The sequence below is a fragment of the Seriola aureovittata genome, chromosome 20 (assembly GCF_021018895.1).
Source record: "Seriola aureovittata isolate HTS-2021-v1 ecotype China chromosome 20, ASM2101889v1, whole genome shotgun sequence".
Lineage (NCBI taxonomy): Eukaryota > Metazoa > Chordata > Actinopteri > Carangiformes > Carangidae > Seriola > Seriola aureovittata.
Window position 1 is genome coordinate 12,934,736 of NC_079383.1, and position 25,292 is coordinate 12,960,027.

The following is a 25,292-nucleotide window of genomic DNA, read 5'->3' on the forward strand; positions in this document are numbered from 1 at the left end:
TCCAAATGGACTCTGGAAATGTAAAGCAACACGTGAGTGGCTGAGAAAACGCTCGTAAATATCGTTGCATGTGTTTCTGACTGAGAGTGTGCTCCTCACGTTTTGTTAATGTGGGCCCAGAGCAGTATGGGACCTAAACTGATACATAGGGAACTCAACCTGGACAATAACGCCACCCTGTGTTTAACAGTGTGTTGCAGCCTTAGAGAAAAAAATATCTGTCCATACCAACAAAATAGCTTTGGGCTGAGGCTTAGAAATATGATTAGAAAAGTATGACAAACTGACAAGAGAATATGCAAAAATACTAAATAACAGTTTATCTTATTGCTTCTTTGTACGTCACATACTTGCGTATATTGCAGTATTACACAAAAAGCATGAGAAGCTTATATTTGCTTACAATGTAATGCTGAGATAATTCCAACTGTCCATTAGGATTAAGAGAAAATTACAGTATTAGATGTGATAAAAAATAAATATGCCATTGATTGTAATTTTTTAAATAAACAAGAAAAAATACAATTATTAAATTAATTGAAACAATAACCTATATTGCACATAGCTTCCTATTTATATCAGTGATAAGAAAGCAAAATTAATCTCAGAATAGTGTAAAGTAACTGACAGCAACATGAATAATGAATAGTGAAGACAATATGAAGATGATATTCTGGTTGTTCTCTGAACTTTTTTGGGTAGTTCCAAGTTCACAGGAAGTGCAAATCTTTCCCTCCGTAAAGGTTTAGAACGAACGAAAGCACCTTCATCAAGGTTGTAAAAAGTTCCTTATTTTTGTCATGCCGTTTGTTTCCTTTCCCATGCCGTCCACCTCATCTGCCTCACGCCACTTCCCCCTGGGATGCAGGAGGGTGTAGTACACCACGAGACTCACCAGCCCCAGCAGTGAACCTCCAAAGATTAAACAGCTGACTGTCAGTAAAAAAGTGCCAGTATGCAGCTCTGGCCTCAACAAAACCAGCAACAATGGAGCCATAAGGTTTATACAGGAGTGGAAAATGTAATAGAAGATCATGGCTACTTTTGTGTCCTGTCCTTTGACATTGAAAAAGGTGAATGTGAGGATGACTCCTATGACTGCCCGGTAGAGAAGCTCAAGGCCTTTGGATGAGCAGAAGTTGGTTTGAAGAAAGTGTGCCCAGGTGGTCCCCAACAGCCAGAGGAAGGTGAGGGCCACTGTGCTGTAAATGCTCAGTATTAGGAGGAGGCTATAGCTGAGGATGTGGGTGGTGATGGTGCAGATTTTGTACATGAGGTACATTGCTGTGGGGAGACCAGAGGGCATCTCCCTGATCTGAGGGAGGGATCTGCGCAGGCAGCGACGATAGTCCACCAGGGCCCAGGCAATATTGAAGAAGGAAAACACCATAGATAAATCTGAAAGAAAACGACAAACGGTAGAAATAGAAAGCAAATGTAATACTTGTACATTCATGAATATCCAGGAAATGAACATATCTCTCTTACTGCATTTACTTACACTGCAAAACTGAGGACTCATCATGGCCCAGCACTATGTATAGTTGTAGGAGGAGTTGGGGAACACTCTCCAGGAAAGTCTCAAACAGTTTGAGCATGCTCAGATCAGTTGCTAGGCAAAAGAGATTGTGGTGCACATCCCTCCTCTGTTCCAGCGTATAGGAATTTGTTTTCGTCCAGACAACTTTAAAGCCTTTTCTCAGCAGGTGATAATACCTAGCAACAGAACAAACACAATGGAAGTGAAATCAAACAGGTTATTGCCACCAGACATTGTAATTGTTAATCATTCACCATTTTGCTGCTGCACAGATCGAGTGGAATTGCAAGACTTTTTTTTTTTTTTTTTTTTTTCCTGACGCCATGTTTAAATGTGGTTAGTCCAGTTTGGCAATTCCATAGACGCATGTCATTGACAATGATAAGCATGTTGCATTTTGAGTCACTACATGCTCACACCTCTTTTTTTTGCAGGCTACAAGAGCAGCCCATGTTATTATGGAGACATAATAACAGAGATCAGTGCCCTCTCATCACGGTCAGTCACCAGCGTCATCGTTGTTAATTCCATACCTGGTGAAGATACCCACGCCAAAGAGGTGCAGGGCAACCAGTCCACCTTCTGACATGCCCGCTACGCTCGCTCTTCCCTCTGGGTTTCTCAAAACGTGATTCATGTCGTCCCGATACCAGGCGTAGCTGAAGATCTGTGTCACCAGCAGTCCAGCCAGAACAAACATTAGAGTCAGTCCAGTCCAGACATATTGTTTTTCTTGGAAATATTTCAGAGCCAGTCCAATGTCTGTCCAAATGTCCACCACATACAAAACAAGTCCAGCAATGGTTAATAACCATCGCAGTTTGGTGTACTGAATGTCTGAGTGAGGCATTTTTTTGTTTGATAATTGACAGGTTCAACCAGAGGTTTGACTCTGTGATGAAGGTAGAAATGTGGCCGTTTTGCCTGGAAGCCTCTGAAGAAAAGCTGCTGTGGTCAGTTGCGTGTTGGACTCCAGCTGTTCAGGTGACATTTTGGTCGATCTGTAAGAGCAATACAATGTGACACAAACCACAAGTATCACGCAGAAAGATCTTGTGCAGATTTACCACAACGTAAAGCATATCTTTGCATGAGGCACTTGAAGTTTTAAAATGCAGTGTGACTGCAGTCAGCTGCTGTGTCATGTTCTCCCGCCCTTTGACCTCTGTCATAAACGCGTCATTATACAAATCCCTGATAAATGGTATACTCGCAACAGAAAATAATCAATGTTATCAGGGATAATAAAATGGTCAAAATCTTGCTTTGCTCATTCAGAACTCTTAGATAAGATATACTTTACTTTTTCTCACACTTCTCACAGAACTGCATTTTCAGATCAATTTACTGAATCACAGAATAACTACATGTAAAGTCTCTTTAGTTCCTCTAGCGTCAATATCATTTTAAACTGTTAATGAGATGCCACTTGTGAAGAAGATAATTAACTAATGGCAAATTTGAGATCAAGAGAATTGAGATCTAAATTACATTCATATTCTCTTCACCTTTATGAAATAAGTCACAGTTATGTTCATTTATTGTATTTTCATAGTTTCTTTATACATTATTCTAAATATGCAAATCACACTTTCAAGTTGAACTTCACACAGAATCAGCATGTCATCCTACAAAGATCACAATTACAGTGAAATACAGAAACAAAAGAAAGAAAAACTATAAATGAACTTACCAGTGTGGTTTTTTTTTTCCCATGGCAGACAACTGTGTTCAGTGAGAGAAGCAAACACGTCTGCCGTTCTCTTTCTGTTTCTTTGAACCCCGTGACAAGCTCCACCTCAATGACTGAGCTAACAGTTGGGCTGGAAAAAAAATGTCATTACATAATTGATCTTGTGTCTATATGCATGTAGGTGTGTATGTGTGTGTGTGTGTGTGTGTACATATTTGTCACAAGTTTCCTGTCACATTCTTTTTCTTTTTTCGGATGGCTTAAACATCAACCTGCCAAGTGATGTAATGCCTGGGTATCCCGAGACTTTTTTTCTTTCTTTTTTTTTCACAAAAGACACACGGAGACAAGTGTATGTTTTTATTGCTGTGAACACAAGGGGGTGGGAGGGTTGACGTGTCACCTCTGCGCAGGGGTTTTCCTGTAATTGAAGTACTTCCACTTAAGTGTGAGATCAGGAACTATGAAATGCGCTTCATTATTTTCAAAAGATAAATACTGTAAACTTGAAAAATTCAATGTATGTTTTACTAATAAGCAATAAAACTCTGATCAGTACTCTCAGAGGTTTAACTTATGCTGTCTGGTAGCTATGAGCTGTAGCTTACGGTATCTAATGTCAGCTGATGTTACCAAACTTTAGCCAGATGTTGCTGTAACTGACATCACTGAGTTTGTATAGTGACTTTATGACTTTATGACCACCATTTACCTACCATGACCCTGTAACTGTTACTTATCATATGACTGTAGTTCAGCAGAAGTTACAGTCTCACTTTTAAATTTGAATAGGCTGCATTTCTTAATGTGTCCTATTCAAATAAGTCAAGGCAGCTCTTAATGCAACTCTAAATGCAGCTGAAAGTAATGAGATCAATAAGAAAAAACTGTCACTATTCCTTTAACCCTCTGAGGTCTAAGGGTATTTTCTCCTTTTAAATGTTTTCTTAAATTCATCTTTTTGCATAACATAACACAATACCCAAGTGTTTAATATCACAATTTTCAGAGCGATCTTAGCTCTTTCTATAATGAGCCCCCCTTTTGTCCAGGAGCACTGTGTAAACAGATCATTTGCCCCAAGTGCTGAAAAATTGAAGCCCCTTTTTTGAAATCCTTCAAATCTCTTTTTTCAAAAAACTTTTACTGATGTGGATGAATTGTTTTGGTGCTTGAAGGTTTGTCAAAGTCTTAGGTTCCTAAAAATAGCACCATATATGAGTAAAAATAGGAGATAAATGTAGAATAAATGCCTAAAATGAACCAAATGTTAGAGGCCTGCTTAATGGCCTTCTGCTTATTGGCCTGTGAGTCACATATGATCTTGCCTAAAGTGTACAAATTCTAACAACATTTAAACCACATTTCTACGCTGTATTATCACAAAGATGCTAATAAAAACATCTTGAAGACCACAGAGGGTTAAACTACAATTTACTTGCATTATATAATATCAACTGGAAAAAAATAAAGGTGTGAGAATTTGATTTTGACACGTGTGATAGTACAGGAAATTTCACAGGGCATTTGTTACTACCTCAAACTAGTTTCCAACTGGGTGCAGCTGGTAAAGCGGCTTTGTTCAGTCAAGACGTCTATTATTTGTAATACATGTGGAAAACCTTCCCTCTCCTTCTGAGATCAGTCACTCCAAAATCTCCCATTGGGCCTGAAGACGAAGACTGGGAGGTATTTGAGACACTCCAAACCTCTAGGCAGCGATAGAGAGCCCCAGCTGTGTCTCTCCTGTGCGTAAAGAGTCTCGTTGGTCAGGCGCAGCGGCTCCGTCTCCGTGGACCCTCCCACTACAGAAGAGTGACACGCCATTCAATTGCTGCCTGGCCCTGTGCTTGTCGGAAGCAGGAGGGAGCTTTGAGCGTTCTCCTACACAAGGATAATAATATAGATTGATAGAAAGCGACTACATCTGCGCTGCGTAACGCAAAAGTCGAGTCGAATCGTGTCGACATGGGGATCCGAAAAAAGACTAACAAGAATCCGCCGGTGCTGAGCCATGAGTTTGTCATCCAGAACCATGCAGATATTGTTTCCTGTGTTGCTATGGTGTTCCTCCTCGGGTTGATGTTTGAGGTAAGTCCCGTCCACATGTTGAATGGGTTTTAATTGTCGATTGTTCGGGGGGCTGGTGAGGGGGGGGTTGCTCGGCTGGCACAGTGGACGGACCTGTGGTAGGCAGGACGCCGAATACTCCCCATCTGTTCTCCTGGAAACTGACATGGCTGTCTGATCTATTCTTCACACTACTTCCTCCTGTAATCGAAAGTTTTCAGTGAACAATGGCCTCTATTGCTTTTGACTTAGTCACCCTCACGAGATCATCAACTCGTTCGTGTAGCCCGGCATCTGCAATAAGTTTTTTTTTTTTTTTTTTTCTTCAAATCAAAGCGATGTGGGGAACTATAGTGTCGACTTTCCATCTGGCTGCTTCCCATGTTGAAATCGATATTTCAAACACAGGCCCGCGGTTTTATCATAAGAAGCAAAGTTAGTTATGTGCAACAATATTAGTGGGAGTATCTCATGTGTTGCGGTTTTGCAGTACTGTATCGATCTTGTTAGCATATTGTGCAACAGTCTGGACTTGGTTAGTTTATGCGTAAGATGTGTTACGTGGCAATCATACAACGACTGAGAGGGCTGTCATCACAGAAACCCGCTTGCACCAAAACTGAAAGTTATCCTCGGAGCTGCACAGCGTCTAAAATACGACTCGATCCTGCGGCCTGACAACCGGGACCTTTTCATACCCCCTGCTCGTCTCCGCGCTGGTCTACTTTCTCTCGTATTTGTGTTTCAATTTAAGCATGTTTCATCCTCACTGAAAAGCAGCGCCATTAGCGTCAAGTCTTCCTTAAATAAAACCACTTCCTGTTTTTGTTTTCCAAAGTAAAATTCCCGTTTTTTTTTCCTCCACCTAACAGCTGTTGCAACGTATGTGAAGTCCACGATGGCAGCATTTCGGGCTGCCGTTTACTCACTGCCATTTGAAATGCTGCCACAGACAGTTGTATGTATTTAGTGGACAGTTGTGTGTATTTAGTGGACAGTTGTGTGTACTTTGTGTCAATCCTTTGCACACGTAGCTCTTTTGTTGTGAAGGACTGTGCAGCGTCCCCTCTTTTTTTAAACTTCTCATTTTGCTGTCTTTATGCAGCTCAGTTCTCAAATACATTTACTTGGTTTGATCATATTTAATAACCAATCACACAATCAATCCCATTACCTCCATATAATACTAATAATTATTATTGTTTTTAATCCACATAGATAGTTTCTTAAGAAAAGCGGGTACTGTATTCCTGTATCTATTCTGTTCAATTTTCTATTTATTCTATTCCCAAAACCCCTTTAACAAGTTATATCGCCTTTTTTCTATTGTTACAATAATATTAGATATTTTCCATATGGTCTCTTAGTTTGTGGGTGTCTTTGTTTATTACCAGCATAAAATTGCAATGAAATACTGCTAAAATAAAACATTCTGTCACTTTATATGAATTGGTGTCAAAGTTTAAAACCAATGTGTTACGTCAAGTCACAGATACAGTCACTCCAGAATGGGTCTTGCAGTGAGCAGTCCTTGATATATAAATGCAATACTAAGTAACTGCGCTCGGCACGTAAGTCTGATCCTTGTTTAAATGACTGTCACATATGTGCATGTGTGCAAGCTCTCATTGCCAATATCTGTTTTTTTGTTTTTTTTTGTTTTTTCACATCCACAGGTCACCTCAAAGTTTGCAGTGTTATTCATAACCGTCCAGTACAATGTCACCATATCAGCAAACGGTAAGTTAAAGATTAAATGGAGAGTAGAAGACGTGTGGAGAGAGCAGATGTTTTCAGATGATGTGCGAATGTGTGAAGAGTAATGATGCAAGGTTTGGCTGTAATGCAGCATTTTCTTAGAGTTGTCTTGCTGGAAGCCTCTCATTTGGATTCTAGAGCTGTACTTGCGTGGCCTTACACAAACCCTTTTTTTTTTTTTTTTCCCCTTTGGAGCTAAATTTAGTCTGCCTGATTTATAAAGTTCTCTCGTGGCAAGGTTGTGCCGGGCGAATTTGGGCTAAGGTGTAATATAGGCCTCTCAAATCAAGTCCTTCTCATTTCAAGGTTAACATTTTCCTTGCCAACTCCAGACACCGTTGAAAGAATTGTACAATCTCAGAGTTTATTCGTGCTCTGTTGTACAGGCTGGAGGTTTGCAAGCTGCAAGCTGGTGATTTAGTTCTTATCTGTGAGACCTCACCACTTACCTCCCTCTGTAACTTATTTACAGCCTGTATCTAATAAAGCAAATAACACACGGCACCTAAATCTCCCTTCAGTGAAACAAATTCAATAATGTGATTTTTCTTTATTGATGCTGACTTTTACAAATGATTGGACTGATTTCTTTATGTAATTAATAAACCTCAAGCCACAAGCGTTCTCAAACTATCTGCTGGGAACTATGTTGACGTGTCGTCAGTCTCTGTGCTACAAAGCATCACATTATTCCGTGTTTAACAAATACCAAATTGCAAGCTCTATAGATAATATATAAGTTTGGAAATACCGAAGCGTCTCTGTGTGTGACAGTTGCTGGTACAGTCTATGAGTCTGCTTTTTTCACAGTGGTGTGATACTTGCACAGTCGAGACTCACTAATCCAGCAGTCTCACCTCAGGACTTAAGGTTATTAAAGTTGTGAATCACTTGACTCAGCTGTTCAAATGGCTTGACATACATTCAACGTTATGACACGAATAAAACACACTGCGAGATAAGAATAGATATATGCAGGTTTTTTTTTTTGGTTTTTTTTTTAAACTGTGGTCATCATGCTGCCTCTTCATGGCTTGTGTATGTGTGTGTGTGTATGTGTGTGTACGCTACAGAAGGCCCAGAGGAGACGGCTATTAACCACTTCCACCACGGCATCAAGGACTTGGCCACTATCTTTTTCTACATGCTGGTGGCCATCATCATGCACGCCATTATCCAGGAATATGTGCTGGATGTAAGTCAGACAAACACGCAAACACAATTTAAATACACAGGTTTTAATCTCTGTGATAAGTCCTGCATTGGCTATTGTTGTTTATTCCGGCAGAAGATCAACAGGAAGAAACACTTCTCTAAAACCAAGCACAGCAAGTTCAACGAGTCGGGCCAGCTCAGCGCATTCTACTTATTCTCCTTCGGCTGGGGCGCGAGCATCCTGCTCTCTGTACGTACAGTAGCTCATCTGGCATTTCCTTTTGTTTACACATGTTTTAAACCCCCAAAACTGTCCGGGATTGTAATTGAAATGCCTCTTTGTTTATAGGAAAATTTCCTGTCCAATCCGGTCACCATGTGGGAGGGATATCCCCATACACTAATGCCGTAAGTAGGCATATTCTTTGCAAACGGCAGTGCAGTTTGGAGCTTTTTATTTTGTTGTTAACTTGTATACAAGAACTTCAAGTGTGGCTGGGACATTTGGTACCACTTAACAATAAGACTACGCTTATAAAGGATTTATAAATGGTTTATAATTAGGTTATTAATGCGGTTGTTAACACGTTATAAATGATAAATAAACAATAATGAACAAGTTATAACAGTTTTCATACATTGATTCAGGCTCACTATTTAGCAAGATCAAGTTAATACTTACTAATTAATCTTACCACTGTGCAGATGTACAAACGCTGGATGATGGAGAAAACAAAGAAAGCTCAGTAACTAATGAGATATGAATCGGAACAGTACAGATACATGTGGGCTCGCTATTTGGCAAGCAACAGGTCACTGTCGCTGTTTTTATCTAATGTGTTTCAACAATTTAGAAATGATTTATAAAGTGTTAACAAGCGAATTAGTAAACTAGTTATAAATCATTCATAAATTCTTTATTAAGGTAGTCTTATAGTAGAGTGGTACCATACTTTTAATTTGGTAACTCCTGTTTTCATTCAGATTCCAGATGAAATTCTACTACATTTGTCAGCTGGGCTACTGGTTACACGCTCTCCCAGAGTTGTACTTCCAAAAGACAAAGAAGGTAAGTGTGTGTGTGTGTGTGTGTGTGTGTGTGTGTGTGTGTGTGTGTGTGTGTGTGTGTGTGTGTGCGCGCGCATGTGATGGGCCCATCATTTTGGAATAGTATGACATAGTGTAGATTCTGCGTGGACCCTTAGGCTATTTCCTGTTTGACTTCCTTGGTTATGTTGCATTGTTTCACAGAGTCATCCCCCCTTTTTTTTTTTTTTTTTTTTTTTTGCTTAATCCTATGTGCAGAGCCACAATGCTGTAAATATTTTGACCATTTTCTGGCCTCTCGTCCTTTGTGTTTACTGTTTAGGAGGATATTCCACGCCAGCTTGTGTACATCTTCCTTTACCTGGTCCACATTGCCGGCGCCTACATTCTGAAGTAAGAGCCGCTGTTTATGAAAGCCTGAAATTCTGTGTGTGATTGCATGGAACATGTGACATTTTCCTTTGTTTGTACGCTGCCCCTCAGGAGCAAGTTACAAGCAAAGGAGCATTGTTTGCAATCTGAACAGAAGCTGAGAGGCTCTGCAGTAGTGTCCCCCCTCTGTTGTTCCTGTCAGTTGTACTGAAGGAGAATCATGTCTCCTTGTGTCTTCCAGTCTGAACCGTCTGTGTCTGGTCCTGCTCGTGCTGCACTATTTTGTCGAGCTCCTCTTCCACGTTTCCCGCCTGGTCTACTTCAGCAACGAGAACAGACAAATGGGGTGAGTTCTCATTTCCTCCTTTTAAAGAATTTAGAAGAAGAAGAAAGAATTTTTTCTTTTTTTTGTGGTGTGTGTTACTCACTTGTATGCATATAAAAATAAATCCATTAAATTTTTACCTAGTGAGATTCTTGAAAGTCTTGAATGCATCACAACGTTCGTCCTCTTGTCTTCCAGTTTCACTATATGGGCCGTGTTGTTTGTCCTCGGACGGCTGCTCACCCTGTCCTTGTCTGTCCTCACCGTGGGCTTTGGCCTCGCCACAGCTGAGAACCAAGGCTTTGATTTGGCTGCAGGAAACTTTAATGTTCTTTTTGTACGGTAAGTGTGTCTGAGGAGAGAAATGGGACTAACTTTTTTTTTTTTTTTAACTTAAAAAGTCACAGAAGCATAGCATCAAAAATCCACGAAATATATCTATAGCATTATTACACTGAGAGCTTAATGCCGCTATGGAAATCATGTGCCTACATGAGGTCAGCCACTTTACAACTGTACAATAAAGGAACAAGAGCTTCTTTCTAGACCAACCATGTAAGTCTTGAGGTTCAGCAATGACACAGAAAGAGCTCCACTGTAGAAGAGGAAGGGAGTTGCTCACCAAGACCAGCTTCAATATATTAGAATGCAGTCTAACCACATTACAAGCAGTTGCAAAGGCAAGTGAGAAATTTCTTACGGAGCAGTTTCTACACGCACAACCTCATGTCTGTTTTGCTGGAATTAGAGTTAGTTGTAAGGAATCAAGAAAACTACACACCAAAAATACAACAACTTTATCACTCCATAATTGGCTGCTTTGTATATTGTGTAACTGAGGGTGGTTTCCCCTTTTGACCAATATTTGCGAGTAGGATTTACTGACTGTTTCCTCTTTCTACTAGGATAACTGTCCTGGCCGCTATCTGCCTCACTCAGGCCTTCATGATGTGGAAATTTATCAACTTTCAGCTGCGCCGGTGGAGAGAGCATGCCCAAGCTCAGACCTTGAAAAAGAAACAAGTTCCTTCCAAGAGCAAATCAAAGAAAGACAAAGGTGAGGGAACAAGGACATAGAACGGAGTGTGTTTACTTTTCTTTTATGAAGGATTCTTTAGCAAATTACTGCATATTTTGAACGGACAAAAATGAAATATGAAGTTAAAATAGAGGAAACCAACAAGTCTGAAGACGAAGACGGAACCACATCTAAAATGCATAATATCCATGCTTACCTACTCTTTACATGGGACTAACTTAGATGTGTTCTTTTGTTTTCAGCCAATGGAGTAAATGGAGTGAACTCCCATGGAGCCGATTCACCAAGAGCAAGAAAAGAGAAGTCATCATAAACACATTCCCCTCATCGGCCCATCCTGTCACACACCCCCACCCCCTTCTCAAAGAACCATCTCTCCCCAATGCCTCCATGGCCGTGCCCAACCAACAGACCCTCCACTTCTCCACCATGATATGCATTTTCAGCTCTCACACAGGACTGACCACCCAGCTGGACTTCAAGGGCCAGAATGCATTTTTTTGCTTTGCTTGTCGCCAGTCGTCCAGCGCGCCTTGATTTGAGAATCATTGCTCTGCTGTGCCATTACGAATGAAAAAAGAAAACAAATTCAAAAATAAACTATTGAAGAAAAAAAGACCTTATTTAAGAAGTGCCTATTGATACGGATTGTTTTGTACAGGGTGTGTAATTTTAAAATTTCAGGAATGATTACGTCAGTGTTTAACGTTTCTCCCTAAGTCAGGCCATTTCATGCTTTTCCCAAATACTGTGTATTCCAGCTTGTGTTTTATTTCCATTTTGTTCTTGTATTTATACCTGCTAGCTTAGCTCACCCCTTCTTTTCCGCTGACTCCTGTCCCTCTTTTTGCGGACAATATAGGGAGCTTGTGACTTCCTATTGTAATATCTCTTGTTTTTCCATCACTGGAGGCTGCGTACAGTCTTATTAGAATCTCCGTCTTTAGGGTTCACATCACAGACTGTTCAAACCCACAACGCAAGACATTGTTACAGTGTTTTTCACCATGTCACTCACCGACACACCTTAGATGGAAAGCGAGGTAGAATATGGAAGTAGTTTTCAATATCCACTCATGGATAGAATAAGGGAGAGTGTGTAAAGGCAACCAAGGAAAATGGGAGACTTCACCCTGTAATACTCCCAAGTAGATTCACAGTTCAGTATTGTGCAAAACTTCCAACAGAGACGTAGTATTTGATTGTTGGGAGTTCAGAAAAGCTTTGTAATCACAACAGCCATGAAATGACACAGAATCTATTGCTGCCTATAATGCTGTTAATGAATAAACACCTTATGTTTTCATTTTGAGCGACGTAAGATCATTTTATTGGAGGTGAAAAGGACAAAATCAGGTGAAACATCCCTTTTGATTGAACTGTGTATGTCCCTCTTTATCTGTAGCTGAAGTGAAATTGGTTTATTGTATTTGTTTTCCCTTGCATACTATGGCTTACCTGAAAATGTCCACAAGAATGATTTGTTGTAAAAGCATGGACTGGGAATGAGAACCATATGTTGTTTGGCTCTAACCCTAAACCTTTACCCACTGTTGACTGTGCCAAATGAGCCTGGGTGACTGTTGATATATCCCTTTTTACTTACATGCCATAAAACAAATTTACAAAGCTATGGAGTGCAGTCAGCTGTATTGTGAGAATCAATCACCAAGGTAACACTGGTTTATTCTAAAGAATAAACCCATTTACTAATTTTAGGCACACAGCAGTGAGTCACGGTCGCCTCTGGCAGTACATCAGTGGTTTTCTCAACTTGTCCTGAGGTTTTATCTATCCAGCAAAGGAATAAAATGTTTTATTGAAAAAGAGCTTTCAGAATCATTATTTAGCTGTGTTAGTATTTGTATGTACTTCACATGTGTGACAAACATGTCACAAATTAATTTAGAATTGTAGCTGTCATGAAAGAAGAGGCCTGGTGATTATTTGACTTGTAAGTTCAGTGCTAAATATAAAATGAATAACGAGAATAAGTTAATGTCACTATAATACACCACATCATGGGGTTTTAGAAGGTGGAGGATTTTATGAATACTGATTTGAATGCACTACTAGTAACTCCAAATAAGAAAATAAAGAAGAAAGATGAGAAAAAGTCAAATGTTTTACTTTAGTTTGTTGGGTTTTTTTATGCAGTTTACTGAGTTTTTATTTAAATCAGTAATTCAATTCTATTTCCAAACATGAAAGTAAGCATTCAGGCCGCCAGGAATAACATCGTGGGAAGAAATATAAAAAGCTTTTAGTTAGTTGGTCAAATTTAAACATGAGTCTACATATAGTCTAAAAATACTGAAATCAGCCACACTGTACATTTTATTATAAATTTTAAACTCCTCCCAGGTTGCTAAAACCAGGAGGCGCCATGGGAAATGATTACACAAGTATGTTTTGGGGTGGAAAGATCTGAGAGAACTAATGGTGGTTAGTGGCTGAATGTGTCTACATGGGGTTTCTTTTCTTTCTTCTCTGCATTCCACATTTTACTCTGGTGCGTGAAAACATGTGGAAACCACCGTGTTGACGCTTTGCCTTTCCGCCACATGGTGGCAGTGTTGCACATGTTTTGATGGGAAGAATACGCCTGCTTGCTGGATTGATCCACGGATTCTTGACCAGACAGTAAATCAAGGTAGCAGAGTAAGTGGGACACGGTTATTTGTTGTACGCTTGTGATCTTGTACTGTTTGCTTTCCTTTTATGTTTTAATATATTTAGTCCCCTTCCTTAAAATACCAACCAAAATGGCATGGTGTCAGTTGAAAAAAAAAACTCTTGCCCCCCCATTGCACATTTTCTCATCACTAGTTACTGCCAGTGATAAGTGTTATAGCATCTTAAAATTAACTAGACTGGACTGAAATTGAACTTTATGAGATTAAGGGAAGCCCCAACTGCATTCCTTTTACCAGCCTTTTTATTTGCGGCACAACGCTTACTCACATTATTTTACAGGCTGACATAAATCTTTATGACCTCACATTTACACACAAATTGGTAAGCCGTATTCACAGTGGTGTGGATATATTAGCGTAACGTGTATAACACACTTAATATGTTTTGTTTAGGTCTAGCTATAATCAAAAACCTGAGTTGGGATAGGGGGTGGGGGGGTCATAGTTTGACCACATTTAAAACCACGACGCACATTTAAACATTACTGACACTCGTGACACAGTGGTGTTTTAAGTAGCTGTTAGTGGGTGTCAAATTAAATATCGACAAATTGATACTGTTGAATCAATTTGCAAGTCCTGTGTCATCATAACAGGTAAATCGCTGTGGGGTTGCTCACGAACCCCGGCGGTAACTGAGTTGATACTGCTGGAGCCCCGTGATGTGGTTTGGTGTGGGGGAGGATAGCACCAGCCAGATAAACACTCAGTATTGGTTTGCAGAGCAGGAGTAACATGGCGGCACAGTTAGCCAGCAGAAATGTTGTTTCACTACCGCGAAGGTCAGAGCTGCTTCTGATAAACGGAATTTAACAGCGAGGACACAGCCGAAAGTATTAAATCGTAAGTAGCCACACGCGTTGGCGCTCCTTGTAGAGACGGGACGTGGTGTTTTGGTTGTGAAATCCATGATCCAGTGCGAGGTCTTCAATCTCGGTTGTGTGTCTGTCTGGCACAGGCTCTCGCTTCGGCGTTAGCTTATTAGCAAGCGCTAGCTTCTTGGCTAAGCTCGCTGACTGTGTCAATAGTGTTTTCTGCAGCAAAGTCAATTAGACGGCTCAGACAGCGAGCTTGCAACCGAGTTATTGCAATGTTTATGCGCCGTTTTTATTTGGTGGCTGTATGGTCACATGTACATTTAATGTAAAGTAAAATGTAGCGTGCACAGTACTTTCATGTCATTGTTTTTTGTGCTGAGTGAGCGAGTGACCGTGCATACAACACCGGGCGAAGTTCGCCAGTATAGCAGGAACGTAGTTAGCATGCTAACTGTTTAGCTGTAGGCTAGTCTTGCTGTTTGAACGTCGTTGTCAGAATATATGAGAGAGTCAGGACAGTTCTCCCCACCATGTGTTTGAGCGGGCTGTTAACCTTGTTTGTTGTGCTATTAACCATGCCTCTTCACTACTTGCTACATTAGGTAAGTTGACGAAATTTCTGCATTTGTTCAGGATGCAGGGACCATTATCATTTTCGCTGAACTAATGTTTCTCTTGTGTTTGGCTGGCGTTACTATGCATTGTCGAGGTGCTGTACTAATAGGCTAGTTAGCAGCCAAGCCACAATGTGAACACTTTGACACTTAAACCAGTAGTTTCAAACATTCGAAAAAGTACTCAGAAAGTTGTCAGTGGTTCTACACTCAAGATTGGAGGAGGAAAAGTCTGCAGGGTGCTTGCAGAATGTTGTGGCATAGCTTTCCAAATACGTCAGAAAATCTTTAAAAATAATTAGGTGGCAATACAGTTATTAGAGTTTCGCGTAGGCTTCAATGTCGAGATAAATAGAGGCAGGACGTTTTAATTGAATACAGAAGATGCTCTATGAAAATATAAGGCACTAATGCAGTATGGAGGAATGCAGCTTAGAGGGTTGACTTGTGTGTTGCATTGTTGTGCCAGTGTTGAGAGTGCAGTGCACTGCTTCTAAAGGCTCTCCTGCTTGACTGATTCAGGACTATACAGGCAGACAGCTTGTGCCATTTCAGTGATTGTCAACGCTCCTCTCAGTAATGCTGGAGGAATGCATCCCTGGAACCAGTTGAGCAGTTTCTGTTGCATCACTCTGCCCACCTGATGGTGCACGGTACTTGTGTCACATCAGTGGTTTGAGATTTAACATGACATGTTGTTCAGCTGCGGTTTGGCTGCGACTTCAGGGCTTCAGTGAAGATGTGATGTGATGGATTTCAGTCAGACCTGCTGGTAGGCATATGCAAAGTAAACTCTCAAGAAAGTTTAAAAGAAACAATGTTGGCATGTGGTTCATATTTCTCATTAACCGCACACGGAGAAAGGCTAGAGCATATAAAATTATGAGTTTAAAGATATGTGTTTATTCCTCTCAAATGCGTGCATGTGTTGCCTGTTAAACACTTAAAAAATATTGCTCCTGCCAGCCTGAAAAGCGTTTTATCTCCAAGGCATAGTGCCTGAAGTTATTGACTTTTTCATTTCAGTGTAACAAAACTCACTCTCAAAAAAAGCTATTTTTTTCTTTTGTGGATAGTAAGAGATCAAAATGTTTGTCCTTGGAAGACAGGACATGTCAAGAAGAAAATTTCCCTCTAATCTGACCTGATTTTAATTTTGAGAGTGTGTTATATGAGGACAAAGAGCAGGCATATGATAACTGTGATAGCCCTCTCCTAAGAGAATGCAGTCTTGTCCAGATGCAAACGTGTGTTGCTTCAGTATGTCGTATTGTTGGATGCCCAAGCTTTTGTTGTTTGTTTTGTTTTTGAGGTAGAAACATATTATTGTATATTAAGAATATTATAACATGGCTATTGTCTTTGCTTCATCTTAGGAAAAGTAGTTTTATGTGATTTCAACATAACAATGCAAAAGAATGACTGTGTTGGGATATTGACAGTCCAGGAATTCATGCAAGCGTGTATGCAAGTGCCTGTATGAGGATGTTTATACAAGGATAACTGACTGGAGGGTTTCTCACATTGACTTGGCACGGCCCGTGTAATGGCTATTAGAAGTAGTTCTCTGCCTGAACACACTACAGTAAACTACAGCTATAGCAACAGGTGTGTGGCACTGTAATGCCCAGCTTGTCACATCATTCGGAAACAATCTCCACATCCATCTCCTGCTCTCTTGGTGGCTAGCTGTCCTCTCACACTCTGGGCTCCACTAATCCCTGTAGTTTCATTCACACCCCCTCTGTCTTTCTATGTTTCTGTTTAGTTCTTTATGGTTGGCTTCTCCATTCTCATTGTTTGTTCATAACTCCATAAACAAAGCAGTGCGTTCCACAGCACTTGGAAACAAACCTATCATCTTGTAATCACTGACTTTTGCCCTGTGATAGGTTGCTTTGTTGCATCACCTGAGTGATACTGTAATCATTTGACCCTTGTTCTGCTGCATATAATTCCAGTTCTTGGTTGCTTTGTGTCACTAGTGGACTAATGTTAGTCCACTAATTAGTTTTTTATACTCCAGTCCCAGTATAATGTAAAATTGAATGTAACGTTTATGCTTTGTCATTTATGCTGGCATTTGTATGAGAAAATCTTCACAAATCATCTTCAGACATTTTGAGTCAAAGATGCCTAATTTCTTTGTTTCCAGCTTTTCCAGTATGAACATTTTCTGGCTTCCTTTGTCTTCCGTGATTGTAAACTCAATTTAAACTTTGGGTTTCAGACTGTTGGTTGAATGAAACGACATTTGAAGAGCTTGAGCTCTATATTGGGGACTTCCTGAGATAATTAATAATTTCTGTTCTCAATTCTGTCCACTGGCTTCATTTTTTCCCATTTTTTGAGTCTGCAATTAAATTTAGACTTTAATTCATACTTGAATTGCATTTCAAGCACAATTTCAAGTGAGTTCTTATTTATTCCGAATGAATGCATTGCATTACATACAACAGGGAGGTGAATTCCTAATCACATGAGGTCCCCAGGTAATTCTTACTCATTGTTAATAGGGCATTAAGGTTTATTTAAGCATGTGAACTTATTTCAGGCTTGTAACCGAAGCCCCACTCAAATCATAATCAGTTTTAGAAGAATGAACACATTCACACTCACCTCAATACTTTACTCATTATTCTTTTGTAAAATACAAATTTAGCTCATAGTTAGCTAATTAAGCTCAAACCTTCACTTTTGCATTATCTTAAAGCTTATGATGATGTATGACACCTAAACAATGTAAGAAACACTTATGTTTGATTTAAACATAAATCCTGTTTTAAACATTGTCACATTTTACCAGCGAACTACACTGCTTCTCTTGTTTCCATACACTTTTCTTTGCTAACAACATTAAGTTGACTCATTTGAACCAGGCTGGAAAATGACATCCCTGTCTCTACCGCTTAGTATGGCCACCTCTTGAACAACACCATACCCCTCAGTCTCACACAGGCTCTGTACTCCTGGGCTCCTTTTTTAAAAGCAGTGTCAAATGACAAGATCCAGTGCCGAAAGGCTGGTAAGAATCTGCGCTTTCATAAGGATGTTGCAAAGTATTACTGCCCTTGCTCAAATCTGCACATTCCATTCAAGGAGTTATTGCTTTCGGCAAACGCTACTCCTGCCAGGCCAGTAAAGATAACTGTCTTTGATTTATTAATTTATGTATATACATTTTAAATTTAATAGATTACATTAAATGATTGAGCCCATACTGGAAGATACAGTAGACCTTGGCTGCACGCTTACACAGTTTAAACAAACACACCAGAAACCATGTGGCTTCCACTCAAGTTTAGTTGTAACAAATCCGGCAACGTCGTGTTATCTGTCCATCACATGCTATATAAGGTCCACTGCGTGTTCCTGACATGATGCACCCCTCCCCCTGGTATCCGTTTGCCTTGTCTCACTGGGCATCTCACCCTGCTGTTTCTGCGTTTGTGTTGTCATGGAAACAGCCGTGTGACAGGTCCTGGGTGGGCGTGAGGGATGAGCTGTGGGGTAATGGCCAGGTTTTTACAGCAGAGGGAGAGAGGAGGGGGAAATGACAGAGGAGAGATGTATAAAGCGAGGCAGAGATGTTTGATGGAAAGCTGAGAGGGCTCTGACATGGAAGAGGAGGAGCGGGGAGTATTTACTCCCTCTTTGCTTCAAGGCATGTTGTCATTGTCTTGTTTAGCTGACCTCAAATCAGCCAACCCATCTATCTGTGCCGAGAGTGGATCCTGTCTTGTTAACAGCAGTCTGTACAGGATGTTTTTTCGGTTTAACTGATTCTGTGTGTTATACAAAAATTATCCAAGTACAGTGCTTGTCATGATAGAGTTGAAGATTTAACAATGAAGAGAAGTACTGTCAGGCAGACGCTAAATTGCAGGGTTTGTTCAGGATTGATTGAAGGGATTCCCGTGACAGTTGTTTGATGATAATATTGAGCTCAAATTAGCTCTTGGAACATTTAAGAGCTACTGTAAATTGGCAAACAAATGCACCGTCGAAGTGTCCTTGACTTGTCTGAGATCATTTTTCTGGTGGGGAAATTGCCCATGGCAGTCAGTTCATGTTAGAATGATATGGCTAGTTATTTGTGAGTTATTTAAATCTGTAATGTTTTTAAAACTGAGATTTGTAACATCACACCGTAGGCTGCCTCATCCTCTACTCCCATGGAGACTCCTCCAGGGCTCCAAGGATCTTGAGGCTCACAGGCAATCCAATGATTTCGACAGTCCACGCTCCTCTACTTATGTAGGTCAGCCACAGCAAAGTGCATATTGATCTCCCAAGCTAAATGATATTGTGGTGTCTACTGCTCATTGCAAAGAAGGTGCCCTTAGCCAGTTTGGCTTGAATAGAGGAGACAACAGAGGTCACATGACTGCATGACAATGCTTCTGCAGCTGTTTTTCCTTGTGTTCTGAGGCTGGTATTGCTTAGATGTACAATATGTTACATCTAATAACTGTTACTATTTTGAGCATGTACGTAGCTCATTTTCATTAAGAAGAGCTGAGCCTCCTTTGCTCTTTCTGTCATCAAAGGTGTAATAACACAAAGCAAGACAGGACAGGATGCAGTTGTAGATAAAGGTTGGGGAGCGTGTTATGAAGTCTTAATTTGTGTGAGTGGGTGAATTGCCCTTCCCTCTGCCACAATGTGTTTGTGGCATCGGGTGCTAGCGAGGGTGCTAGCATGTGGTTGGCACCTTTCCCACTGCCCAGGGTGGAATCCTTGGCACCAAGGGAGGGAGAGAAAACTTGGATTGAGCAAGCTGCCTGCTGGAGTTGGGTGGGTGGTCCAAAAATATGCAGTGTGAATCAGTCCTGAGAAAATCTAGTATACAGTCTTGTGGTGGAGTGGAGCTGAAGAGCAGTCGTTCACCACCATCACAGGCTGTGCTAAGGTAGTATGGAATGACGTGCAGAGCAGCAGCATTTCTCACTCGCTTGTCATAAAGCCAGAGGAATGTGGGGATTCAGTTTCAGGCTTTTCATTTCTGTACACATTGTGAGGGTCAAATTCTGATCAGCGTGATTTCTCTTTCCCTCTCTATCTCTTTTTCTCTTCTCTCTCTCTTGCTCTCTGCTGACTCAGCAGTGTTCCTTCAGTGACCTATAATATAGTTTTGCTTGTTTTATCTCTACTGTTTTCAGCATGGGGAGGGAATCTCCTTAGCTGACCTGTGTTTTCCATCAGTACTGTACAGTGAGGTATACAGTAGGTTAATATTAAGACTAAATTAAGTACAAACCCATCAGCTGAAGTACTTGTTTTCCTTTTATTAATCACAGAGAACATAAAATGTTGTACAGGTTCACAAGCCTCGTATCACGGCCCGTTAACTCCCACTATGAACCATAAATGGTGAACGAAACGAGCAATGTGAATAGGTGAACATGGTGTGCATGTAAATGAGCTCTTCATTACCTGATTGACATGCAGGAGTATCTAACAGGTTATTTTTAATTAACAAGTAATTTAGCAATAGTCTATATAATCCAGATAATTCAAGAATCATAAATGCGTTTCTTGTGCCAGTGTAATATCATACAATTTACTTTACCAATTGGTTCTAAAGGTTCTCAATGTACAGTGACATAGACCAGAGTCTACTGATTAATTTTCTTAATGTGAGATATAATCAGCAAATTATCTGATAATAAATGATAAACGACTTTCTATTAATAACTATGAAAATGAAACATTTTCTGAATGAGGAATAGAGGTGGTGATTAGAGGTTCACGTTAGATGGGTTATTGATTGGTGGTGACCAGGCAGAATCTAAGTGAGAACAGAAAACATCAAAACATTATTAAACATGTACTAACATACTCGTTGAACATACCAGGGCCAAAGTAAAATATGTAAAAAAAAAAATGCATAATGCACCCATCAAGAATTTTCCTTTATTGATCTGTGAGATACAGTTAGATTGCCAGGACTTCATTCACTTGTACAGAATTTAGGTTTTATATTTAGAGATTTTATGTTCAAGTTGCTCAGATAATGCAAACATGAAGGCTCAGTGCTTATTCATCTTCAAGGTTGGCAAGCTGAGAGAAAATAACTGCACGTGCTGTGTTGATTTTAAGAAGAGAATATTGCACTTTAATTTCTTCAGGTTCCTTTTTATAACTTATTGTTGGGGTTTGCTTTTCATGGGATTTGTTGATAGTAATTAGATAAAATAAATCAGGTCATGTCCTTTTTAATGTGGGGTAAAGAGGAATGAAAGCACTCTCTCTCTCTCCACTCTTCCTGAATACAATTAGCATTGACTATGCACTACATATGTTTTCTAAATCAAGATGCTGTGGGTACATCCCCCACGCCATGTTAGTTAGCTAAAGGCTGTTTTGTCTGTAATAACAGAGTGAAAAATACAATACTGGGGCTTAAGTTCCTGAACTTTTCCAGAGGTGACTTTAAAAATCCTTTAATTTTGGTATTTGTATGTTTATGCTATTAATATCCACTCAAATTATTAAGGTAACTTCATATTCGCAAGCACTGAAATGCTACATGATTTAATTACATTTTCCCCAAACTGCAAAATTACATATATTTGTCCCTCGTGGACTATGTGAGTGGGCATGTTTTTGTTTGCATGTTAAAGTGCTTCTATTCACTCCTTTACTCCAGAGATTTGTGGTTTTGGCACCTGAAGATCTGGGCCGTCAAAACAAAACCGATTCCCATCTCATCTGGCAGTGGAACACAAAACAAACGTGTTCATTGGAGAGGGAATTACAGAGGAGAGGCAGAGCCATGATGTTACGCTGATGCTCCTGCTACAGGAGCTGACTGACAATATCTCAGTTTGAAACACACATTGCTGGGCGGGAGATCTTTGACCCTAAATAGATTTGAAGGCAGCAGATGAAGAATTAAAACATATCAGAAGATGTCACCCTGTTCTTCATCTCCTCATCATCACATGACCATCCTTAACCTTTAATGAATCACCAGCATTTTTGGAATTTATCTGACACTTAAATATTAATGGGAAGCAGGATACACAGCCAGATGGACTCCACCTGTGCCTGAAATGAAGACCAGAGTCCTGTTTGACCTGGCAGGGTTTTATCAGTGCTAGATGGCTGATTAGGGTGTAAATAGTGGAGTTCACTTGTTAGTGCGAAATAATCCTTCACATTGTTTGTTATTTGTAGATTAATCCTTTGTTGGTAATTCTAATCCAAGTATGGACATGAAACAATACATACTTTGATGTATTGCTGTGCAAGGGAAGGACGTGACAAACATTTATCTTGTTTTATACAGCTTTTTAGACCAGAGCCAGATTCGATTCAAACGTGGTGATATAAACATTTATTTCCCAGTAAACTCAACCTGAAAAAAAAACACTATTGTAGCTCCCATTATTGACTCTGTCAGTGACCTGCTTTGCTAAATAGAGGTTAAATAGCCTTAGTTGTGGGGTCTACCTGACCTGGCTGTCACCGAGTGTTTCAGCAGGGGACTGTGTAAATGGAGAGAATGACAGAGAGCGAGAGGGCGAGAAGGCTGCTTCACTTTTTTCTTTGCTCTGTCTGGTCCAATTACATGTTCCACTGTCAGAGCAGCAGCGCTCTTAATCAGGTAATGCTGGGGTTTAAAGTCATCCCCCTAAACGTGCTCCACAGATTATTACCCTGCTCACACTTTGGTTCAGTGGAGCAGGAAAACGCTAAGAACCTCTATCTGTCCTATCTACTTTACTCTGCCTAATTTAAATCTGAATTTAACCACTTTTGTTTAGTAGTGTCTTGCAGATTTGTCAGACCTTTGTGTGTGCATTTGCTGTGAGACTGAGTGTTGGCCTGTCACATTGTCTCAGTCTGTGGCTGATAAAGTGACATAGTTGTGTCAGCTGATCTCCTCTTCCCCTCCCCTCTTTGCTAACATGGCACCTCCTTATCCTCCTGGAAGTCTGCTTCCACTGTATAGCCTCAGGCCTCCATGGGAACTAATTCCTTACAAACTGTGAGAGGCAATAAAAGATGGTGGACACACACAATAGATATGCAGTTGACATGTAGACCAGTTACAAGATGAGCTCCAGATTGTCTCAAAAGCATGATACAATCAGCTGTGCATACAAATTGTTCTTTCTGCCCACACCCTTTCACACACTGCAACTCTGCATTTACATGGCAGTTGCAGACATACACACATTTGCTTTCTCTTGTCATTATGACTCACCCTTTACGACGCATCTTATCAGTTTCATTATGGTTCTTACACATTTGTGTTTACCATCCCCGAGGTCTCAGCTGAAGTAGCTTGCAGTTGCTGCTGGAGCAACAGATTTAAGGGCACCTGGCACAGGGTTATGCAGGGTTATCTGCATCAGAGATGCTCAATGAAATCTGCTGGCATGGTTCCAAAGTGTAATAAATGCCACTGTTTTATGTGAGGATCTGTGTATATGCTGATCTTACCAAGACTCAAGGATTATCAGTCAAAATAGTTTAAATCTTCAGTAGCCTCTCTCTTCCTGAACCTCTTTACAAGACATTCAAATTGAAACAAATTCTTTTTTTGATTGTTGTGCTTTAGTCATATTTGAGTAAGACATAGAAGTCTATTCCAGTTCACTTTTTGTTTGCCTGGAATATATGCTATTGTTAATGTAGATGAATACCCTATATACTATATTTATGCTAATATTAACACAAGTAAGAGCATTATGTTTATGACAGTCATTATTTAATTTGTTATAACTTGTTTGACATGTATCAAATAAACCCTCTAAGTGTCAATATTTCGTGTGCACAGAGTTCAGTACCTCATTTTGTTTGTAAAACAAATGCAACCCTCAAGCAGTAATGATACTTTCACTTTCATTGTTCAAAAAAGGTGTCATGGCTAAGGAGAATTTCAAGCATGACAGGCCAAACTTGTACCATTTTTTTTTTTAACGTCTGACAGTTTCAGGCAAAACACATATACAACATCCTGTCTAATTCTTCATATCTTTTAAGGGTTTCCTGAGCATCGGTGCTTTCTAGATATGTTGTCCTTTTAAGATATGTTAACCTTAAAAGCTCCCCACAGAAACCTAGTACAACCACATTCCTGTAATGTTTGTTATTGAACTTCTCCACTGACTTAAATGAGTATCAGGTGCCTTGTTCTGGGACGTCACATAACTGAGGCAGTAAAGATTTAGATTCTTAGAGAAAGTCCCATGGCAAGTACATAGGTTTAAACCAGCTGTGTCCTTATAAAATAACACTTCATAACCTTTAAGCTGTCAAAAGCTCAATTTGTTGTGAATCATGGATACTTTTGTCACCTTTGTTTCAGAATATAAATGTGAGGAGAGCTTTGTTTGGCTGAATAATCTAATCGTATTATGTACCACATACCGCCCAAATGTACCCCCCACCAAAAAAAAATCTATTGATTATTGGTTAGGAAGGCGATCTTGACCAAAGCTTACTGTGACTAGAGCTAAAAGGCCAGGTGTTTTCATTAGGATAGGCATCAGTCTTAATTCTTATTGAATTGAAGGCCATCAGTGGACCATTCAAAAAGCACCCAGTAGGGGCTCCATTGGTGTTTAGCCCCTCTGTGACCTGGCCATTATGGTCAATTTCTAGCACATGAACTATCTAAGCATTGTCCCATCTGAACCTTGTTAGCCAGCTCATTAGCATTGTTAGCTCAGCCTGGGTGACAAAGCCTTTCACCCAGAGGGAGCCCTTTGCCAACTCCGAGAGAAAGAAAGGATTACAACTACTCCCAAGGTGTGACTTTAGAAAACATTTCTGATCACCGCCCATGCTCACTCTGCCAGTGTCAGAAATTCCTTGTTGTACCAGTGTACCAGATTCAAAACCGTATGAACTTGGACGTGAAATCTGTTGTAGTCATTAGGTCACTCAGTTTATAGTGGGTTTTTTTCTGTTCAGTTTCATTCACAAATGTTATTGTTTCACTTGGAACTGACTGATATCACTTTGTTTTGTCCCAAATGGATAGGTGGTAAGGTAATGAAACTGTCTATTACCAGTTATGGTTTAATTGGCTGCAGTCTGTTCAAGGGGAGCTTGAACTTTTAACCTGATGATCTTTGACCTCCCTATAAATACCAACAGATGGTTGGACTCAGAGTGTATTGGGCAAATTAGATACTCCCATGATCCA

At 40.1% G+C, this 25,292-nt stretch overlaps 3 protein-coding genes across 4 annotated transcripts in view; 2 read left to right on the forward strand and 1 right to left on the reverse strand.

Annotated features, from left to right (window-relative positions):
- Positions 1 to 305: 305 nt before the first annotated feature.
- Positions 306 to 4,900, reverse strand: xkr9 (XK, Kell blood group complex subunit-related family, member 9). The gene is made up of 4 exons (XM_056364604.1): positions 3,234 to 4,900; positions 2,074 to 2,541; positions 1,502 to 1,716; positions 306 to 1,398 (listed from the first exon to the last, which is right to left on the reverse strand). Exons 2-4 carry the CDS (start codon positions 2,388 to 2,390, stop codon positions 770 to 772), a joined length of 1,161 nt encoding a protein of 386 aa, XP_056220579.1. The 5' UTR covers positions 2,391 to 2,541; positions 3,234 to 4,900; the 3' UTR covers positions 306 to 769.
- A 165-nt stretch (positions 4,901 to 5,065) lies between these two features.
- Positions 5,066 to 12,828, forward strand: tram1 (translocation associated membrane protein 1). Its single transcript, XM_056364605.1, has 11 exons — positions 5,066 to 5,324; positions 6,980 to 7,043; positions 8,135 to 8,256; positions 8,350 to 8,466; positions 8,566 to 8,624; positions 9,201 to 9,285; positions 9,586 to 9,656; positions 9,877 to 9,981; positions 10,159 to 10,302; positions 10,866 to 11,017; positions 11,242 to 12,828. The coding sequence occupies exons 1-11, from the start codon at positions 5,202 to 5,204 to the stop codon at positions 11,310 to 11,312; spliced, it is 1,113 nt and encodes a 370-aa protein (XP_056220580.1). The 5' UTR covers positions 5,066 to 5,201; the 3' UTR covers positions 11,313 to 12,828.
- Positions 12,829 to 14,392: 1,564 nt separating this feature from the next.
- ncoa2 (nuclear receptor coactivator 2) overlaps positions 14,393 to 25,292 on the forward strand; it is a 56,494-nt gene continuing 45,594 nt past the window's right edge. For both annotated transcript variants that reach the window (XM_056364259.1, XM_056364260.1), the window contains exon 1: positions 14,393 to 14,538. The gene's annotated coding sequence lies outside the window, so the exon portion shown is untranslated. The remainder of the gene's footprint in view (positions 14,539 to 25,292) is intronic.

Coding starts and splice junctions, on each gene's coding strand:
- tram1 (XM_056364605.1), top strand. CDS start 5,202: ATGGGGATCCGAAAAAAGACTAACAAGAATCCGCCGGTGCTGAGCCAT. Junction 7,044..8,134: donor TGTCACCATATCAGCAAACG/GTAAGTTAAAGA, acceptor TGTACGCTACAG/AAGGCCCAGAGGAGACGGCT. Junction 9,982..10,158: donor AACGAGAACAGACAAATGGG/GTGAGTTCTCAT, acceptor CTTGTCTTCCAG/TTTCACTATATGGGCCGTGT.
- xkr9 (XM_056364604.1), bottom strand. CDS start 2,390: ATGCCTCACTCAGACATTCAGTACACCAAACTGCGATGGTTATTAACC. Junction 1,717..2,073: donor GGCGTGGGTATCTTCACCAG/GTATGGAATTAA, acceptor TTCTGTTGCTAG/GTATTATCACCTGCTGAGAA. Junction 1,399..1,501: donor TGAGTCCTCAGTTTTGCAGT/GTAAGTAAATGC, acceptor GTTTTCTTTCAG/ATTTATCTATGGTGTTTTCC.